At 39.5% G+C, this 22,547-nt stretch overlaps 1 protein-coding gene across 3 annotated transcripts in view; it reads left to right on the forward strand.

The window, feature by feature from the left end:
* UXS1 (UDP-glucuronate decarboxylase 1) overlaps positions 1-22,547 on the forward strand; it is a 93,523-nt gene that overhangs the window by 38,800 nt on the left and 32,176 nt on the right. For 2 of the 3 annotated variants that reach the window (XM_048856822.2, XM_048856811.2), the window contains 4 exons: positions 860-1,040; positions 13,108-13,212; positions 15,452-15,511; positions 20,249-20,370. In XM_048856822.2, the coding sequence (XP_048712779.2) occupies positions 860-1,040; positions 13,108-13,212; positions 15,452-15,511; positions 20,249-20,370 (468 nt within the window). The remainder of the gene's footprint in view (positions 1-859; positions 1,041-13,107; positions 13,213-15,451; positions 15,512-20,248; positions 20,371-22,547) is intronic. The other variant, XM_075130224.1, reaches the window with a different exon arrangement.

Consider the following 22,547-nt stretch of genomic DNA (forward strand, 5'->3'; position numbering starts at 1 on the left):
ACTGCTTCCATAGACATGTCCCTTCGAACACTTTGCACAACGTGGGACTTGAACCTCTTTGTTGAAGCAGTCATACAAATTACTGTGTTCAGTGATTCACTGGTCTTTAAGGGTGAGCTGCAAAAGCTAAGGCTTTTTGTACTTTTAAGCACTTTATGGAAAGGGTGTGAAAGTTAACTTCCAAAGGTTTTTTCTTGTTTCTTTACAATAGAGTTTCAGAGCTTGTCTATACTATTCTTCTGTCATCCATAGAGTTACTAGCTAGATTGAAATATAAGCTGAAAACTGAGCAATACAGTGGGAAAGAGATAGAAGACAGTTTGGAGGATTTTTTTTCACACTCACACTTAACAGCCATATGGAAGAAAAGAGATTCAACTCCTTTGAATAAGATGAGAGCACTTAGAATATTTCTTTAAGCCCACCCCTCCCCACCATATCCTCCATCAAAACCAGGAGAAGACCAGGCTTAATTGTAGTAATATCAGGAATGTTGTGTGTTTTTTCTTGTGCATGAAGGGCACAAGCCCAATTTAAAGGGGCAGTGGGGGTGTCAGACAGGAAAGAAAAAAATTGAATCCTTTAATATTCTCCACAATGGTCTTTGTTCAACATTTTCAGACCAGGTGAAGTATTTCTCTTGAAATGTTGTGCTACCTAATATTGGGCCTCAAATTTAAAAAAAAAAAAAAAAAAATTAAAATGGAAATGGAGTTGTGTTCTCCTCTCCCCCCCACCCCTCCGAGTAGTAAGCAAAGTTTTGAAAGCTGCTGAATGTTCTTCTGTCTTCATGTTTGTGGACTTTGTCTGGTGTTTCTGTAAAAAGAAAGAAAAATTCATACCCACTGTCCTAATGCAGATAACTGGAGGAGCAGGGTTTGTGGGTTCTCATCTTACTGACAAACTAATGATGGATGGCCATGAGGTTACAGTTGTGGACAACTTCTTTACGGGCAGGAAAAGAAATGTGGAACACTGGATTGGTCACGAGAACTTTGAACTGATTAATCATGATGTCGTTGAACCCCTGTACGTTGAAGGTGAGTAGCCTGCTTAAACATTGATATGCTTTGTTTTCTGCACGTAATCACACTTTCCCAGCAGAAATGCATTTAGAAATTGGATTTATATGCAGTTTTGTGGCTTGATCTATGTTGGTGTGGTCCACCCTGCTCTGTCAACCTAGTTGTCATGACCTCTAAGGGGTCACAGAGAGGTTCAAAGAGGTTGTCATGTTGTGAATGCCCTCTCTCTTCCTGACTAGATGGGAGGTGGATTCCAAAAACATTTATTATCACATAACATGAGAATGACCGTACTGAGTCAGACGAAGGGTCCACGTAGCCCAGTAGACTGTCTTCCAACAGTGGCTAGTGCCAGATGCTTCAGAGGGAATGAACAAAACAGAGCAATTATTAAGTGACCCTGTAATCCAGTCCCAGCTCTGGCAGTCACAGGTTTAGGTTCACTCGGAGCATGGGGTTGCATCCCTGACCATCTTGGCTTGTAGCCATTGATAGACATACCTTCTATGAACTTACCTATTTCTTTTTTGAACCCAGTTATATTTTGTTGTACCATGAGTTCATGTTATGGAAGTCCCCGGTTCTGGTATATGCACACTTCCTAATCATTTCGTTGCAAGCCCCCTGTGAGGTAGGGACATGATGTCACTGAATTCCCCACCTATCCAAAAAAACCCACTCTTGTTATAAAAAGTGTAAGCAATCCTACACCTAAATTACCATAAGCAGCAGAACATTGTTCTGTATTGTAAACAAACTGATGTTTTAGTTAATTACTGGACATTGCTCAAGATGTATGTGTTATTACAGACTTCCTTTGGAATAAAGCAGCATGTGGTATGGTGATGAGAACTTTATTTTAGTTACAGTGGCGTTTTTTTCATTTCTTTTATAATTTGAAACTGTGCAGCTATATAATAGTTATATATTTAAAAGAAGAATGGTAGTGGAAGCCTTGTTTGCTCTCCTTTTGCTGTATTTCTAATGGATGGAACTTTGCAGAAAAATTTCTTGTAAATCCATCTCCGTAGAAGTCTTGTGATGGGCGTCTGACTATATCAAAGCATGTTATGCGAAAATAGTTTTGCAGATGCACACTCTTTCTCTGTTCTGACAATGCATTGGTTCAGTTATTTGTTTTACTTCAGCCTGTGCTTCCACTGAAGGCTAATGGGACTAGGATCTGATTAACTGGATGTGTTTACTGCAGGTACTAGTAGCTTATACCTCAGCCAGTTCACTCTTGTCAGCTTTCCTTATCTCTTCCCCCAGTATTACCTTCATTTTACTGATTATACTTGGTATATTTACAGAGGCTTAGCAGTTTTGCTAATACTGTGGACAAATTACTAAGCACTAATGAATGGGAATACTGAAAAGTTTCTACTAACTCTCCTATGCTGCGAATAATTACGACATCAGCCAGCAGTTTCATGCATTTTAGTGTGGTATTCAGTGAACAGTTTACCAGATCTCTTCTGCGTTCCAATCCTATCAATTCAGACAGGCAAAGTAAAGTTTTTAAGAAAAGATTCCACTATTTTGCTTTGATATTATTTATGATACACCTAGGATGTGTTTAGAGGATACATTAAAAATAATCCCTGCCATGAAGAGCTTACAGTCAACATCAGATGTGCCACAGTAAGTGTAAGTAATAAACTAGGTGGTGTGGTGAAGCCCGGAAAGAGAAGTTACTGTAGTAAGGTCTCCTGGTTTTTTGTCTTGGGCACATTTCATCTCTGGGTGGAACCCTAAAAAGTAGGATAATTTTGCATAACGTTGGGTTTTTAAGAAAGAATTTGAGTGCAGGTTTGGTGAAGAGAAGTATGGGAGGATGATCCATGCATAGGGAGCAGCAGTCATTTATTTGCTGCCTTCCAAGACACGAGACCATTTCTAGAATGTTTAACATGATAGCTTTTCTGTGGTATAGTGATTATTTAATCAGGAGACTTAATTCCTTATCTAGAAAGAAGGATATGTTCTTGATTGCATTTGATTTTGAATTTCGTTCCCAGATATATATCCTCCATGTATGTTTAAATGAGTCTCAGTGGGAATTAGCTTTGCAGAAGCTTCTAGGGGAAGGCTGTGTTGAAGTCCAGCTCTTTGATTCCCAAGAGGTAACCAGCATTGTCTCATAAGTATGAAGCAACACCCAGCTTTTCGGGATGCATCTGTCCTTGACTGATGCAGAGATACTAGCAGATGGCCTAAAAGCACTAGTTTTGTTCTCTGTTCTGTGAACTTCTTGGCTCAGGGTTATCATTTCACACAGGAATTGCCTTCACTTTCAAATTCATTGACTATAACACCAACAGAAGATTTACAGAATTGTAAAGCTTTCATTTAAGGTTTTCTGTATAAGTGGAAACTAAGGCCAGTTACTTCTTTAATTAAATTAGAACAAATAGTTTTGCAAATTATTGAAACAGTCCAGAGAATGATGTCTGGAAATGCACAGTACTCTTACAAAACTGGGAGGGCAAAACTGATTTTATGGTAATTGAGTCACCGCTTTAAAATTTTATAGATGTTTACTCTCTTCAGAATGCTGCTGTCAAGATCCTAATACGGCTGGTATTTAGGAAGAAAAAATGGCAATCCTGCCTGCTCTGCATGGCTAATAAAGACCCCATATATTACTTGTGAGAGGGTGGGTTAGCACCTGTGTCCTTGGGATCTAAACAAAACCATACTAATAGATCTAAATTGTATTGGAAGTGATTGAATGGAATTCCAGTATAAACCTATGTAGGGAGAAAATAACGTGACTTTTTCATAATTGCATTAAGATCTAGTACTGTCTTTGTCAAGACCCCAGACTAATTAGTAATGATTATATATCAGATTCCAATGTAACTATAGAAAGCACTTCAACTTATTTTTTTAAATAAGTTTGACCTATACAAATTGTGCTTATATGATGCAACATTATTACAACAGTAGGTTTAATTTGTGGAATAATGACGCTGAGTCACAGCCAAACTTTGTAAATTGCAGGGTAGGGTCAGGAGATGACCATCATACTCTAGTTTGGATTCTTAAAAACTGGTTAGCCTCTGTCAATGTTCAGGGCTGCTGCTTTCAGACTGCTCCTCCTGTCGCATGTGTGCACACAGGGAGGTAAATGTTTTCTCAGGTAGTTGCTGCATTTGGCTTGTCTACCCCATTGGAAGAAATGGATTGCTTTGAGGGCAGCTGTGAGAACAGCCCCATCACTCTTCCATCTTCCCTAAATAGTACCCTGAGAAGGCTTCAGATGTGCTCCTGAGCAGGACGATGTGCACATGTTTTCTCCCCCTCCTTTCTCTCTATTCCATGCCCAGCAAATACAGCCTCTCGAGCAAGATGGCTGTGGGTAAGGATGACAAAAAAGTGACTTTGAAGTATAAAACCCCCCAAGGTGGGTTGTGTTGGTTTTTTTGTGGTGCACGTGATGGCCATGAGGAAAACTATCATAAAGCAATAGAAACTGAAATAAATGGTGCTCTGCAGTATTTAGATACAGTATGGTGTTTAATACTAGTAAATCTTTGAGCATCCAAGGATTTCAGTGGATTTGCAATATTTATTAAGCCCCACAGAATTCTTGTGAGGCAGATAAATATTATCCCAGTACTACATCAGGGAGTTCAGCATGAATCGGCAGTCCATTAACACATGTGAAATGTGACCCTTCTGTATATAGTCAAGGGCTACCATACAAAAAGCATCCATTACAATCCTCTTCAGCACTTTCCAAACAATGAGTGGATTATACAGTTTTCATTACCACAATCACAAGTGCAGAGTACTCAGTGAACGCTTTGTCATTACAGCAAGCACATAATACTATGGGAGCATAGTTGCACAGTAGGAATTTTGCTAATGGCCTCCAGCATTTCGCTGTACAGTTAGGTGCTTTCAGTAAAACAATACCAGTGGGACATAGTTAAAGTTGTAATCTGTTTTAGTGTGAATATTGTGTCTTGGCTGGATGTGAAATACGGTCTATTTGCAGCGTGTGATGAAAGGCAATTCCAGAATGACTCTCAAAGATAAGGAGACTCTCTTCAAAATCTAATCCGTGTCTGCCTGCACTACATAACATGAAGTAGCTGACGGAGGCAGAGTTCCTGCATGGAGAAGATCCCATCGAAGTTGGTTTGAAACCTTATACCCTGACTAATTAATCATTTGTATTCCCAGAGTTATTGGAAGGAGTGCTCTGAGTTAATTACAAATCTGTACAAGTCTTTCAGTCTAGCCATTTTTCATGATTTCAGAATGGGAACATAACTCATGGCAGGTCAATTATTAATTTCACATCTATTTTCTGTAGGCATATATGAAGGGTAGGTTTTTTTTTCATTTAAAAGACATTATCAGCTTAAATTTGGCTCAAAATTAAAACAAGCTTTTTAAAAATAATAAATATGTATCCCTCTCTGAAGTGTACCATAGAAGTGCTTGAATGATGGCATAAGAATTTAGGTAGATGGGGTTATTGTAGCACTAAGAACCTGAAAGTGGAGAACGCTAGGGGAAATGCCAAAAATAAACAGCATAAATAGGGTATAGTAACAAGTACATGGCTTTTCAGTTTTTTCACTTTACTATATATATTGTTAATAGCATAGGTAAATGCATTTATTTGCAATGTACTTTTAAAATATTGACTCAAATGGAATTTAAACATGTTCTTAAAGTTAATAATGTTCTTAAGTGCTTTGCACGATCAAGGCTTAGGTTGACTGACCCTTTTACATAAGGATGTTAATTCTTTAAGCTGGTGTCTTCAGTAGCTGAGAATTGTTATCTTTTTGCAGAAGTTTGAGCAGTTAACTTCATGAATGAGAAATACCAGATAAATTCGTAGTGCATGTTTATTCCTTTCCTTAGATATTTTCCTAGAACAGGCTGTACCAAATACAACTGACGTGCCATTGTGCTGGTATAAGATCTGTTGAATGCTCTGGAATTTCTCAGGCCAGTTTGTCAAATACAGCAGAGTTATCAATGCTTCAGTAGTTGCATCCTTATTCAGTTTTATCCCATTGTTTTCCCCCCATCTTCCAAATAATTATTTTATTCTGCTTAATAGGGAGCAGGCAGTACAATAGGACAAAAGCAGTCTTTGTTCTGCTTGTACATTGCCTAGCGTGATGGGCTCCTCGGTACTACTGCAGTAGAAATATTTCTTAATCTCTCAGTTCTAGGAACTGTCATTCCGTCTTGCTTTATAGGTCACAGGTACAATAAATTCTGTGTTTTGAGAAGTTCTTGCTCCTGAGGCACTGTGGATCAACTCTAAGGATCTTGCTGTGAAAATGTTATGGGGATAGCCTCATTCCTAGTGAGTTTTGGCCCAGGTCAGATTCAGGGCAGGTAGCAATCTTCTGCTCTGGAGAATCTAGTAGTGAAATAGTGATTGGTGCAAGCCAGGCATCAAGATGAGACCAGTGTGGATAACGTCGCACTTTGTGTTCAGATGGTGCTTGGCTCTAATTGGTGATGTCAGTTTTATTAAACACACACACAAAAAAGCACTAAAGTGAAAAAATTTTCATGTTATGGGTTGGTATTGGTAGGGCTTTACCAACTGTATAAGTGATTCTGCTGAAACGTAAAAGGTTTTGATTTCAGTATAGTATTAAACTTGAATGAAAAAATAACCTGTAGCTTGTGGTTTTACCACCTCACGCTATACAAACTGCACCTGCACCCAATCTAACCTGGGGCTTCCCCTGTCTGAGCGATTTCTGTAGTAGACCAGCAGTGGGAGAACTGCTAAAATTCTCAGTATAGATGCTGCCTTATGGGGAATCCCATCTACCTAAGATGCAAGGAGTTTCTGTGTGTTTGCTTAATATTTGTTGGCTGTAATTTATATAAAAATGTTTATTGTATTTGTAATGTTGAGATGTGTTGAAGGCAGGACCAGAAGACACAAGCCATTGGTTATTGCAGATAAATTGTTAGACTCTCCCAACTCTGCCTTTTTTTGGAAGGCACTCAGATACCATAGTGATAAGTGCGGGAAAAGTGGATAGCATTTAATTACCAAAGACTTCCATCATCCAAGGAAGGTTTTTCTAAGTCACAACATCTAGTTGACCTACATCCCAAGTAGAGAGGTTGATTGTGTTCATTCAGCATTAAAGACATAACTGAAGACTAAATAATATATGGGCATTTGGTTTTAATGTTCCTCACTTGTTCATGTTTTAATTAAAATCTAGAATACTAGGCTTTTCAATACGTAATTCTTAAAAATTGGCACAACTGAAGTTTCACTCTAGTTATTGTTCTTCTGTGAAGATCAAAGACAAAAGCTATTGTTGATGCTGGGCACTTGTTTTAAAGGGACATTGATTTTTTTTTTTTTTTTTAAGTTGACAAACTTTCTTCTGGAATTTTTTTACCTGCTATTGTTGCAAATGACACTTAAGATCACAATGACTGAAAAAGATTTGTTTGTTCACATTGTGCCTTTGACAGCACTTTGTGTAGTCAGTTTCACTGTTTGCTCTGTTTAATCAGTTCCACTGTTCTTTGTGTGGGTCTTTAACACTGCAGCAGGAGGAGAGGCAAATGAAAGTATTTAATCATTAAAACTACTAACTTGACAAGGGCATATAGGCACCTGTAGCTACCTCAAACTTCTTCTGACTTACTTTTTAAATTGACCAACTTCCAGGTTGAGAAGGTGGCCTTTTAAGAATCAGATTTGAACTACTATTTCCTTTTTGTTTTCAAAGATGTTACAGAACTTCACACTTTTTGTGGCCTGTTGGGCTTTGGGGGTATTTTGGCTGTTCTTAAACAAAGGTGTTGTCTAAACACACAAGTTGCACCGTTTCAACTACAGCTGTTTAAAAAAACCAACCAAACAAAAAAACTTACTTAAATTGATTATACCTGGCTTGTATTGATTTGAAAAATGATTTTGGTTAATCAGGTGTAACTTTTGTGTGAAGTCTAAGTTTGCATTAAATTTAGCTGCTATTTTTAAAATCAGCTTGACAGGTTTATAACTTTTGATCATATATCCTTATTTCATTCTTCAAAAGACTCTCCTGTATGCATGTGAAGAAACCTTGGACATCTGAAATGACATGCCCTTTCAGTTTTCATAATGTTTGTTTAATAATCACCATAAATTACCAAAATTAATTTCCCAAAGTAATCCATAGATAGTAAACATGTAAACTCTAGCCTAAGCCCTTTTCCCAAAGTTGACTGCCTAGATTTCCTGCCTTATGACCAATCTGTCCCTAGTTTCTTCTGGCTGGTGGTCCACTTCCATCTTTCATGTTCAGGGTACCCAGCCAGGTTCCCACACCTGCTAAGAGTGAGTCAGTGGCAAACACCTGCCATTCATTTGGATAGCTCTTTCACTGTTGTTCTTTTATCGCTCTTACTTGGATACTTCCGTGATTGCATATACATGAGCATACACACTTTAATGTTGCATCTGCTTATGGTACCACAATTACCAGCTTCGCTTGGTATATTGCGTCGTTGACCTGCAGTGTCAAGCTTGTCATATAAGAGCATGACAAATGCAGAGTGTTTGCTGCATTTGTAATATGTACTCCTGTGACTGTAGTCTAGGTCCAGCTTGCAGTCATGGAAAACGAGCATCTGAGGGAAAGGATAGAAACATGTTTAAATACAGAAGTGCTTGAAAGAAGGAAAGTGGAGCTAGAGAGGCAGCCTTACTTGTCTTACGATGCTGAGATTGCAGGCCTGTTGGGTCTCTTGCATTACAATATGTGGGTGGCATCCACAAATTGCTTTTGCCCTTTCCCTTCCAAAATGGTTCAGTTGTCTTCATCTTTAAGTGTTTTGGAGCGGGGGAGAGAGCCTGATAAGCTAGCTGCTTTCCCATCCATCTGTCCCATGGCAAATACCCCATCACCCTCCTACCTGCTAGCCGTGGCCCTGCTAAGTCTTTTGCATAATGTTGTCAGTGTCCATCTGCAAAAGAAGCAGTACTGTACGTTGTACCCAGGTGCTGAAACATTCCCTCTTCTCTGGCAAGTTAAGCAGTTGATAGGACAAACCATTCAGGGCTGTGTTTCTTCTTCCAGTGCACATTTTCCTGTGGTGCTGCAGCAGCTAACAACTGGAGAAAAAGAATCCGAGAAGAAGGGATTAAAAAATGGAGGAGATGTAGCTTTCACAGATCCATCTCCGTGTGTGCGTCTGTTGCACTTGTTTTCTATCTGGAATGAGATTGAGTAATTGAAAGGAGTTTTTTTGATTCTTGCATATGGTTACTTTTCTTGTTAGCATTTATATCACAGTTATGGATAAGTATCTGCTCAAATATATCTTCATTCACTCATGCCAAGGAAGGAATGTTCACTCTTAGTGGTCCACTGTTCTGAACATCAGTGTGCCATTATAATGTTAAACTTGTACTAGCTGTTACGTATAGGAAATTCCAGCGAGGTCTTTTCAGAAACATACATATTGGTCATCCAACAGAATATCATTTAGTAACAACATTTATCTAGATGACAAAAATGCCTTCAAAAATGTCATTGTGGCAGATAATTCACTAAAATATCACAAAATATTCTTATAATGAAATGACAAAACCAGCCTCTGGGTTGTAAGGAATGAGGGGAGTTTGTGTCTAAAGTCCTGATAATAGGGGTCTTGCAAATCCTCTTAAAATTTGTGTCCTGTCTGCCACAAAAAAAAAAAAATCAGCAAAATCATTGTGATTTAGTTAAATTTGGCTTAAAATAATTATGCATCATTTTTAACAGTGTTTTAAAGTAGTAAGTGAAACTTAAACCTTATACCTGTTTTCCCTCTGAATTTTTTCCTGCACCATGGAAATGCACTAACTTGTTGCAGGGTTGTTTTTGGAATTGATTTGTGTGTTAGAAATAAAAGAATGTACATTTCCCTTAATATTTTGTATATGTGATTAATAAACAATTTATAGTACAGTAGCTCCCAGAGGAACTTATCAGAACATCCTTTTGTGCTGCTGTCATGGAAAAAATAAAAGTATCCCATTTCTAGAGGGCTTGTGGTCTTAAGAAGAGCTCTGTGTAGTTCGAAAGCAGGTCTCTCTCACCAACAGAAGTTGGTCTAATAAAAGATACTGCCTCACTCACCTTGTCCCCCATTTTGACATTGTGTCTCTCAACCTCAGCTAGCAGATTTTATATGCTGGCCGTTTAGTTTGTAAGCTTGTTTGACATCAGTCATGCAGTGGTAGAACAAGATTAGCTATGCAACTTATACTCTTTAAACTGGTAGCTATATTTAAATGAGACCTTTTATCCATTCATATGGCAGTAAAATGGCTAATTCTATACTAGAATTGTTGGGCTTGAGTTGGTTATTTGACATAACTGCCATACCAAGTCATACCAATGGTCCACCTAGTCTAGTAGCCTGTCTTCCAGCAGTGGCCAGTGCCTGATGCTTCAGAGGGAATGAACAGAGCAAGACAATTATTGACTGATCCATCCCTTGTTGTTCAGCACCAGCTTTTGGCAATCAGAGGTTTAGGGACATGCAAAGCATAGGATTGCATCCCCGACCATCTTGGCTAATAGCCATTGATGGACCTATCTTCCATGAACGTACTTTTTTTTTTTTTAACACAGTTCTACTTTTGGCCTTCACAACATCCCCTGGCAATGTGTTCCACAGGTTGACTGTGTTGTGTGAAGAAGTACTTTCTTATGTTTGTTTCAAAACTGCTGCCTATTAATTTCACTGAGTGAACCCTGGTTCTTGTGAAACATTGCCTATGGTCAGACTTCCAATGTGAGGTGCCTGTGAGGCACAGCAGTACTATGGATTGAAAAGGGGTTGTGAACTGGCTCAAAGTTTGCATCTTTGCCTTTTTGAAGGGAAGGGGTAATGAAATGGGTGTTCTCCATCTTTTGTTGTTTATGATGTATGAAGAATGCCCAGAAAGGTGTGTTCTGCTTTTTTTATTAATTTAATTGAGAATCAGTGTTTGTCTTCCCTATTTTTGCTTGAAGATTCAATGGAGAACTAAGTCAGTGATGACAGGTTTCAGAGTAGCAGCCTTGTTGGTCTGTATTCACAAAAAGAAAAGGAGTACTTGAGGCACCTTAGAGACTAACAAATTTATTTGAGCATAAGCTTTCGTGAGCTACAGGTTAAACCTGAATGAGCAGGGAGTGAGATTTATTCACTGTGCAAAGAGTACATTTTGTTTTGAAGTGGTATTTTTTGCTATCACCTGTCTAGTATAAACACCTGAACAAACAGTTTAAAGAAGAGCCCTGTAGTTAGAGCTTTAACATCTTTAACCTTCAGGTAAAGATTGAGAGTTTTACATCATAGCATCACACCACTAGATCATCAGCAAAACAGGGACCGGACTGGATCCTTCTGATATTTTAAGGTTTAAAAACAAGCAGGCTTTTAAAAAATTAAGCTTTGCTTTACACATCATGAAGAAGCAAAAAAGACATGGCACCCTTTGTTTTATCCCTTCATAAATAACTTTTAAGTGTTTTCTTAGGTATCTGTGTAAGAGATCTGTTTTTTCATCCAAATTGAACTCTTCCCGTTTAATTTTTGGCATCTTCTGGTACACAGTCTCTCTTTTTAAACGAGAAAAGGATACAGGGTGCTCTGGACATACTGTGGTGAGAGACAAGAGAAAACTCTCTTTCTGCTCTCTACGTACCCTTCGTTACTGTGCTACATTATGAATAGCTTGTGCACCTGATTTCGTTGAATCATTCTTGTTGGGTTTCATAGGCATCTTCAGTTAAGGCTCAACATTTTGTTTTATTGCTAACAAACCATTTTTTCCATCAGCTCCAGTCTTCAAACTCCTGTTTCACTCAGTGAAACCTGTAACCTTACTAGGCAACATCTTGTCTTAAGAAATCACCCAAAGTATCCTTGTTCCATTTCAGTAGGAAAATCACTTACCTTTATTAAAAAGCAGTCTGTGTTGGTCCCTTGAATGGTCACGTATGACAGATTTTGCTGTATTGCACAACTAGTTATAGGTTTCCTTCAATTCCTTTGACTTGTGCTTCTATTATACTTCCTCTGCTGAGCTGGCTAGTCTCTTACAATTTCTGAAATGAACAGGTACCGACTTCTCTGATACAGAAAGATTCCAATACCCATCCAAAAAAATATGAATATGTACAGGCTGTGTGGAATCCAGCTGCATCACTTTCACTCTTCACTATTCAGTACCTTGGTCATATAGCCTATCAGGGCACTAACAGGAAACCTAAGATGAGCAGAAGCATGCATGATTGCATCTGTTTATCTAATCTGTGTAAGTCTCTTGACCCACCTTACCAGAAACAACTAACGCTACATGTTTTGGAAATGGAGTTTATAAAGGATTGTACTGTCCCAGGTGAAGTGGACTTCCTAGGTACAATAAGGAAGATTAATGTAATTTTGACCCTAATGAAGCAAAGGCAAACATTGACAGTTTTCTCACAGTGTGGTTATCAGAATAGAAACATGATGTTAATGACTATTGATGCACCACTATGAAATTTAAACTGTTTACAAGTCAAAACAGGTTTTTTTCTTCTATTCTAACCAGTAAAACCAAAGGCTCCTCCTAGTATCTGAAAGTTGAGCTACTATTTTTGTTTGTTATATCATCAAAAACAGTCTGAAACTGTAAGTTATCTTGAAAACTTGATGGCATAAGAGGCAGAATAAAGAACAGCTTGCTCTTCTGCAGCTGTTGTGCATTGGCTGTACTGTGCTGGCAGAAGTAAAATGTTTTACTTGTAGGCTATGCATTCTGCAAACACACTGGGAGCATCAATATATCCGTGTTAACAAGTGCTAACAGTGTTGCTATGATTCAAAATCTTAATCTGTTTAATTCTAAATTTATTTTGCTGTGTTTTTACTATGGATTTGCATGTATGATCTCTGGAGAGAACAATGTATTAAGAACTAGGGTTTGAAGTTAGGAGACAGATACGGAAGGTGAAGAGTTTGATCATAAGGCATTTGTTGCAGTGGTAGCTTCCTGCAGCCCTGCTGCTTTTTCATTTAGTTTATTATACTGGGATTTTTTTTCTCCATTATCTCACAGTGGACCAGATCTATCATCTAGCATCTCCTGCTTCTCCTCCAAATTACATGTATAATCCTATCAAGACATTGAAGACCAACACTATTGGGACATTAAACATGTTGGGTGAGTTGAAAACTTTTTTTTTTCCCCCTAACTTCATTCATTTTGCTTGAAATACACAGAACTGCTAACAACTGTTGCGCTCACAATTGTGTTCCACTTAAACTTTAAGGCCCACCAAGGTACTTAAGCAGAGGCTTAATGATAAGCACATGAGTAGTTCTATTAAAGTGGATTATGAAAAATCAGAAGGACTATTTGCATTTTTATAGTGACGCACATGTTTAAGTACCTGGCTGAATCTGGAGCACAGCCATCTGTACTGAGGTCATTGTGTCTATTGTGCCATGTGAGACTGAATTCATTAGCCCAGTTTGTTTACTAGCAAGCTAGCAAGAAGGTTCTAATTGCTGTTACGCTAAAATTTTAAATTCAGTATTTAATGAGTGTTAAATCTGCAAACCGAACTCTCGTTAGTATTGAAAGAAAGTGGTTTTAGGGTAAAAAAGGTATGCTTTTCCGCCCTTCATTCTCTGTCTCAGAATAACTCCTATATATCTTTGTTCATGTTGGATTAAAAACAGAATTGGAAAGGAAAAGCTAATATTTTCCTAATGTAAACACACATACTGACAGCTATTCTAGGACCAAGAAAGAGTCTTGCTTGTCCGGCACAAGAGAAGGAAGAGTTCAGCGATGGACGGGAGGCAGGGGGAATGAGTCAAAAATCGAAGAAAAATATTCATTTTCCTTGAAAGCCCCATTTTCTTCTAGGATGTTTACCTCTTCATGTGAACATTTCAGTATTTCAGCTGAGGCCAGCTACAAACAGCATAGGAGCCATCTTGAGCATAGGAGCCAACCAGAGTACAAGGATTTCCATATTCATGTCCCAGTTATTGAGTAATATCTATGAAGCAATTATGCAAATCAGGCACACAACCAGAGTGCAACTTGGGGGGAAAGTCTGCTGTCGTGTCTCAATGACTGTGGAGCATCCCTGTGTTCAGAGTGACAGCTGACTCCATTTCAGTATAATGAGTGTTTGTGTGTAGAATTGTAATAGCTCCATAGTATTGGTACTTCCCATTGTGGTGGTCTCTCCCCCAGCCAATTCTGAGAGTCCTATGCTGCTGCTGAGGTTCAATACAGTGTCAAGGACAAATTCTCAGCTATATTAATTTGTATTTAGTGCAGTTAAGAGTCAGGCAGCAAAGTGGCTTCAAGCCTCTTTTGTTATCCCTTTACATTCTAGTCTCGATCCAGTTGTCACTGCTTTAGCTTGCACTGGTTGCCAGTGACCCCTGGGATTTTTTGAAGTAGTGGGTGTTTGCTGAGACATGGGGATCCTCTGGCCCCACTTCTTTTCCCCAACCAGGAAATGCTGCACTGGGCACAGTTCAGGGAAGACGATGACTTAAAAGCTATTGTTGCAGTTCTGTGCCATCAAATTGTCCCCCTAGCCAGGGGAGAAATTTCTATCACTAGCTCGGCCATCTTGAGGGTCAGGGTGCCAGCAGAGCAGTGCAAAGCCTCCCGCCTCCCTTATGCTGGGCAGAATCAGGCCCACTGCATTAAGTTTCAGGAGGAGCTACAAAGGTCTAATGAACTTGCATGGGGAATATAACACACTTTTCTCCTAAACCACATAGCTCCACTTAGCTCCCACCCAGGTTCCTATTGATGTTTCTAGCCCTTTTGGTTTACAGGATATCAGACCGTAAAACAGTAGCTATTCCTTCAGTCTAGCAGTATTTTTTTGGCCCCAATCCCAGACTTAATATAGCAAATTTTTAATAGGAGAGTGGTTACCCATTAGAACAATGTACTGAGGGCTGTGGTGGATTCTCCATCACTGACCGTTTTTAAATCAAGACTGGTTGTTGTCCTAAAAGATATTCTTTAGTTCAAACAGGAATTAATTAATTAATGGCCTTGTGTTATGCAGGAGGTCAGACTAGATGATCACGATTGTCCCTTCTGACCTTGTGATCTATGGAAAAAAGTCCTGCACTTTAGTTCAGTGTAACTTTCAATCCATGAAATAAGTGTACGTAAGATTTGACAATTAGCCAGGTGCGCGATGTGAGTAGCTGCAGAAAAGCTCAGTCGTGTTCCTTCCAGCTTGAAGGTGGGTACTGGAGACTTGGAAGAAGAGAGGCTAGATCTGAAAGAAACTGATTAGGGAAGCCCTGAATTCTTGTCTTTCTTAGACAAAGTCGGGTCTAAATAAAGCAATAAACTTAACTGAAAGTCTTTTGTATTTACTAAAATTCACTGTTTACTTTTTCTCAATGTTTAGGATTAGCAAAACGTGTTGGAGCACGGCTTCTGCTGGCCTCCACCTCCGAAGTCTATGGAGGTAAGACATGAGCATAGATGGAGTATCTATAGTGTGACTAATCAAGAAAGATTTATAATAACTTCTGTGGATGGGGCATGGCAGCATCAAGTATTTGTGTAGTTGTCATACTTGGACTTGTTAGAGCTTTCATCTTAATGTTTAAAATGTAGCTGGTAATCTTTACTTTAAGGCCCTTTTACGCTGCCAGAGTGGAATACAGCAGCCCAAGTGTAAATGAAAATCAGGCCCTAAGTAGTGTGTGTAAGAGTTGACCTATAAGAGAATGACAGGTTTCAGAGGAACAGCCGTGTTAGTCTGTATTCGCAAAAAGAAAAGGAGTACTTGTGGCACCTTAGAGACTAACCAATTTATTTGAGCATGAGCTTTCGTGAGCTACAGCTCACTTCATCAGATGTTTACCGTGGAAATTGCAGCAGACTTTATATACACACAGAAATCATGAAACAATACCTCCTCCCACCCCACTGTCCTGCTGGTAATAGCTTATCTAAAGTGATCAACAGGTGGGCCATTTCCAGCACAAATCCAGGTTTTCTCACCCTCCACCCCCCCACACAAATTCACTCTCCTGCTGGTGCTAGCCCATCCAAAGTGACAACTCTTTACATAATCAAGTCGGGCTATTTCCTGCATAGATCATAGATCATAGATCTATGCAGGAAATAGCCCGACTTGATTATGTAAAGAGTTGTCACTTTGGATGGGCTAGCACCAGCAGGAGAGTGAATTTGTGTGGGGGGGTGGAGGGTGAGAAAACCTGGATTTGTGCTGGAAATGGCCCACCTGTTGATCACTTTAGATAAGCTATTACCAGCAGGACAGTGGGGTGGGAGGAGGTATTGTTTCATGATTTCTGTGTGTATATAAAGTCTGCTGCAATTTCCACGGTAAACATCTGATGAAGTGAGCTGTAGCTCACGAAAGCTCATGCTCAAATAAATTGGTTAGTCTCTAAGGTGCCACAAGTACTCCTTTTCTTTCTATAAGAGAATGTCAGCATTCTTTGTAATAAAGGGGTCTTAGTGGCAGTTTCTAAATGTTGAACTCTTTGACTCCAGAGGCCATAGTGGGAATAAATTGGAGGAAAACAGGCAGCAGGTTTGATTCTTGTTCCCCAGACTGTTTGGAATCTGGATTATTATGATGATTAAGCAGCAACAGTGGTGTGTCCAGTGCTGAACAAGCCACAGGCCCTGCCCTAAAAGGGCATACAAAGGTCTGTCTACCTTGGAGAATGACCTACTGACAACATCACTATCAGCAATGAGCCCCTGGCTACTTCCTGCCTTCCCCTCTTTAAATCTTGTTGAGAATTATTTAACGAGTGCAGATGCAGCAAAATGCTCTTTGGTAACATCAGGGACCATGATTGGCCTTGTTGGTGCTAGATAACCTTTCTAAAAATTTCCATGTGTTGTGAACACCACTTCTACTCCACGAGTACTAGCATTAATGGAACATTAGTGTAGCTGGGTTACCAGTTAGTACAGGCATTTTCAACACTGAGCTGATCTAACTAACACAGCAAGCAGCAGGATGTTGCTAATAGCTGAGCTCTCTAAAGACCTTTTCATTAAAAAGTTCCTAACTTCTCCCCTCTTCCTCTAGACAAAAAGAATGAGATGTGCTCTTTTTATTCCCCTCATGTTTACTTTTTGGATGAAATAACTTTAGGCAGCAGCTGCACCACAAATATAACAAGCCAGAACTCCTCCAACGACGAGGCAGTCACTGCAAATGGCATGACTGTGTCTCATCCCACATTCCTGCCTCCCTATTTCTGTTATGCCAGGGTCAGTTCCTACAGCGGGAAAGCACTGGGCCAGGAGACACTTCCTAACTGAACAGGAAACCATATTATCTCTTCCGGAAGATGGAACATTGCTACAGGCAGACCAAGCATACCAGTTCTGGAGCAGCATCTCTCCCCAGCAACCTGATTGCTGCAGGGGACAACTTAAAGAAACACAGATTGTCAGACTTCATTATGTATAAAATCCAGTCAGGCAAAGGGCTTTACCGCCTTCATATAGTAGGTTTAACTAAATGGAAAAGTTATTATTTTTGAGTTCTTGGCAGGATAAACCCCTTGAAAATGCCCTTTAGCTGTTTCCACTTCCTACAGTGGTTCTCAAACTGTTCTCCAGGGTGCTTCCAGGTGATTGGCAGAGTTGCTTCTGTCAGAGTATTGAAGCATCTGCATGAATTAAAGCTGCACTGTAACTTGAACACAGTCCAGGACAACCTTAGGGTTTCCACAGGCTTTTCTGATCAACTAAAATATCTGATATCTTTTCACTGTCACATGTTTCATTTGGCATGAATTTAACCATGATAAAATCTGACAACAGCTTAAAAATTAGAGTGGCAGGAAACATACAGAACTAAAACTCAGTGGCCTAGAAAAAGTAGAGCAGTGGGGCAGCAGAATAACAATAAGAATGTGGTAATATATGCAACTTTAAACCCAGGGAGGAGAAAAACACAGCACAGATAAAATGGGTGTTGTAATAAAAACAACTGTATCATGTCTATTTTATCCTGTCCTAATTATAATTTTTCTTTATGAAATCGAGCTCTATTGTTGAAGCAGGGATGGTGTGGAACTGGGCTTGGACCTTGAGAAGGGAGGAGAGGAGAAAGTAATCCATGCTGTGGGCTCAATTTTAAAAGTAATGAAATGACTTAGGACCACAAGTTTCATTGACTTTCAATGGGGCATTTTCTCCTAAGTCACTTTGAAACTTTTGAAAATCCTGCCTTAGTCTATAATATACAAAGATTCGTGAACCATTGTCTTTTGATGTGCTCTATGAATTATGGCTGAGTATATTTGACATCAGTATCTGCCTTCGGTGAGGTTATGAAAAAAAATTAAATTTCCCATGAGATTGGGCCATAGAGGACAGTTTTAATCCGTTAGAACCTTAGTTTGGAACTATAAATGAAATGCAAAATTTCTTTTTATACAGTGTCCTTTATAAAAAAGCATCGAAAAGTTGTAGCATGACAAAGACAAAGCTGTAGCTCCTGGCAGAGGAGGCATTCTAATTATAAGCCATTATTTGGTAGTGTCTTAACAGTTTTAAAAAAAGGAAAGCTTGAAATCCAGGCCACAAATGGGGGAGGGGGAGAAAATGATGCTCCTCTGTCAGTGGAACTATTTGTTTTTGGTGTATGTGATGTCCCAGAACATGGTTTTCTTGAATGCTTACAGCAAATCTGGAACTGACCAGATTTCTTCCGAGGAGCTACAGTTCAATCTCACTGTCTCCCAGCCAGCTCTAGAGAGTAATGATTAATGCCATTTGAACACTAACTTTCAAATATTACTAACATTCATTTTTAAATTGAATTAATCTTGGCTGAAAAAGTAACCTCTCTGTGCCACTTGCTGACCTCAGAGTATCCGGCTCAGAGAAGAGCAAGGCACACACACGCCATTTTTGTTTGTGGGGCTTTTCCTCACCTTCACCAAACCAGATTCTTTATGGCATGTCTAGGTCTCCACCTCCTGGTTATTTAAAATGAATGAATTGGATATTGGTCTGTAAAACTCTTAGGACCTTTTATATTAGACAGTAAAAGCCTCAGGGTCTGTGCTCTAGCAGATCTCTCTCTTTTTTCTTTTTTTTATCCTCAACAGTGGCGTCCAGAAAGCAATAAGTCTTGGACAGAACTGTAATTTTCAGTCTCTGCATACGTAAACAAGCATATTACCTATCCAAATGGAATTGTTTCCACTTTCAGTCATGCTGCTCGATAGGGGTAATAAGAATCTGGAGAGAACTGGGTACAACTGATGATAATGTTGTGATCTATTTGTACTTGAAGATCAGAATAAGAATTGTGATCTGTAACATTCCTGTTTTTCTTCCTTGGTTATACCTCTTACTGCTGAGCAGTGCTAAACATTCTGGGATTTATAGGTATCTTTTCACAGGTCACCAAAGAAACTAGGGGAAGGCAATCTAAAGTGTGTGTTTAATACTCAATACAAATAGTAACAGTAAAAAAGAAAAAGATGCTTCCAGAGCGGGAATACCTTTCGTCCAGGCTGGAATGCTAGTCAAAGTGTTGTAAAAAGAGATACTTGCTGGTCCCAGAGTATCCAGCTGAGAGAAGAACAAGGCACGCACACACCATTTTTGTTTGCGGGGCTGTCCTGCACCTTCACCAAACCAGATTATTTATGGCATGTCTAGATTTCCACCTTCTGCCTCCTTTTCCCCCCAGCTCTTTTTTAAATTCCAAGATGTCTTAGCTCCTTTTACAAACTAAGTAGAAATTAGCAAAGAACTCTAAATAACCTGTAATAAGCTCTTTATTAAATGATCTTAGATCAGAACCTTGTTTTTGCGTCTAGAGTTATTCCATCTTTAAGGTTCATTTCCAGACAAACGTTCAACTCGGACTGCTGTGAGTAATGACTCTTATGAGGATACACATCCAGCGAGGAGGCTGCTCTGTTTAATATGCTCAATTTGGGGATTTTATAGATTCTCAGATTGTCCTTAATAGTTACACCTTCGGGATTCTATTCGATGAATCTATTGGAGTGAAAGATGTTGGAGTTTAATATTTAAAAATTAGATAAATAATTTCAAGAAGAATTGTTTAACACTGTACATACTAAAACAAGCTCTATCAAAAGAGCCCTATATAAAATGAGTTATATTCCCTCTTCCTGTTACTAGAAAGAGAAAGTCATTCAAGTGTTGTTTCTCTCCATAGATCCTGAGGTTCACCCTCAAAATGAAGATTACTGGGGCCACGTGAACCCCATAGGACCTAGGGCCTGCTACGATGAAGGAAAGAGAGTTGCAGAAACAATGTGCTATGCCTATATGAAGCAGGTATTTGGTTGTCAAATTCAGTGGGCTTGCCGTACAGGCTGAGTACAAATGCAGAACAAAACTGAAAATATGTTGCTATAATTATAGCCTCTATGAAAGATTTGCATGGTTGATCATTTATTTCAAACAAATTAAATCAGTAACTTAGCACGAGAACAAAGATGAATTTTATGAGGTATTTGTAACATAATTTATTAGCTTACCTTTTTATAAAGGAAAAAGATGATGGTTAAGGGTGCGTTTTTCTTCATTAATCAGTATTAACTTTTATATGCATTAACCTTTTCTTATTTAGTTCAAATAGTGTTTGAAGCTGAAAAGCTATATAATGTCCTTTAATTTGTAGTGCATGGAGCTCTCTAATGTCTGATTTTTTTATTATTATTTTGTTTTTGTTTTGTTTGGCATTTTTATATTAAGGTGGCAGAGGAAACCAGTGTTAATGCATTATACAAAATATTTCAAACCCTTGCAATGAGCAAATTCTTAACATTATTTTAAAACATATAGCTGTGACTTAAACATAGTAAAAACATTAATGACATTTTAACTTACCTCTGTGATCCAGTATGGTATAGCATAAGCCAGTCATGTTATGGATCAGAAAGAGAATAAATCTAAAGGATCTTGTCTGATTTGCTCCACAAGTTTATCTTGTAAGCCAGGGATCGGCAACCTTTAGCATGTGGCCCATCAGGGAAAGCTGCTGGCGGGCCGGGACGGTTTGTTTACCTGCAGCTTCCGCAGGTTTGGCCAATTGCAGCTCCCAGTAGCTGCGGTTCACTGTTCTATGCCAATGAGGGCTGCGGGAAGAGGTGGTCCGGCCCATGCTGTTTCCCGCAGACCCCATTGGACTGGAGCAGCAAACCGCAGCCAGTGGGAGCTGCGATTGGCCGAACCTGTGGATACTGCAGATAAACCATCTCAGCCCAGCAGCGGCTTTCCCTCATGGGCCAAAGGTTGCCAATCTCTGTTGTAAGCTATAAAATGAAGATAGCAGTAGCAATTGAGGTGATGAGTGTGTTTTATAATTATCTTTAGCACAGCAGCTCTTTCCATGATGGCTTGCAAACTGTTATATCTACCTGTGAACAGGTTTTATCCTGCTATGAGGTCTTGCACATGTAACATGTTGAATCCTCCGCAATTAAATGGTACATACAGTAATATACTTGTAGCACTGCAGTCCTATGACTAGGGCCCTACCTAATTCACGGCCATGAAAAACATGTCTCAGACTGTGAAATCTGGTCTTCTCCGTCTAACCCCTCATTGAAATTTGGTCTTTTGTGTGCTTTTACCCTATACGATACAGATTTTTATGGGGGAGACCAGCATTTCTCAAATTGGGGGTCCTGACCCAAAGGGGGCGGTCACTAGGTTATTTAGGGGGGTCGTGGAATTGCCACCCTTACTTCTGCGCTGACTTCAGAGCTGGGCAGCCAGAGAGCGGAAGCTGTTAGCCAGGTGCCCATCTCTGAAAGCAGCGCCCCGCCAACAGCAGGGCAGAAGTAAGGGTGGCAATGCCATACCAGGCCATCCTTACTTCTGCCGTGCTGCTGGCGGTGGCTCTGCCTTCAGTACCGCAACCCCTCTACAATAAACTTGCAAACCCCCCCCCCCCCCCCCCCCCCCCCATTCCCTTTTGGCTCAGGACCCCTACCGTTACAACACAATGAAATTTCAGATTTAAATAGCTGAAATCATGACATTTAAGATTTTTTTTTAAAATCCTGTGACCGTGAAATTGACCAAAATGGACTGTGAATTTGGTAGGGCCCTACCTATGACCGAATCTGCAAGCTATTACTGTTTTTTTAATATAATAGGACTGTACATGGTAGTAAGCACTACGTTTGGTAGTAAAGGTTTGCAGGACTCTGTGCTGTGTACACATGCATTAAATGAAAACTCCTAATCCGCAATCTGTCTTTGGAGTTGGTATATTAGATCCTTACTGTAGCCTATTCCTGGTCAGTGAAGGCTCAAGGAATACTGCCTAGCCTTGTCCCATGATTTCATGCTTTCTGAAGCCTAATTGAACTCGCTTCCTGAGGACCAGTGTTGATGTTTTACTAGTACTGTAAAAAACAGGTTTACTTTTTGCTGGTGTGGAGAAGTCTGACATTTCCCCTTAAATAAAGGTATTGTGCCTTTGAGGATGCTCACTCGACGTG

Source organism: Caretta caretta, chromosome 1 (assembly GCF_965140235.1).
Source record: "Caretta caretta isolate rCarCar2 chromosome 1, rCarCar1.hap1, whole genome shotgun sequence".
Classification (NCBI taxonomy): domain Eukaryota; kingdom Metazoa; phylum Chordata; order Testudines; family Cheloniidae; genus Caretta; species Caretta caretta.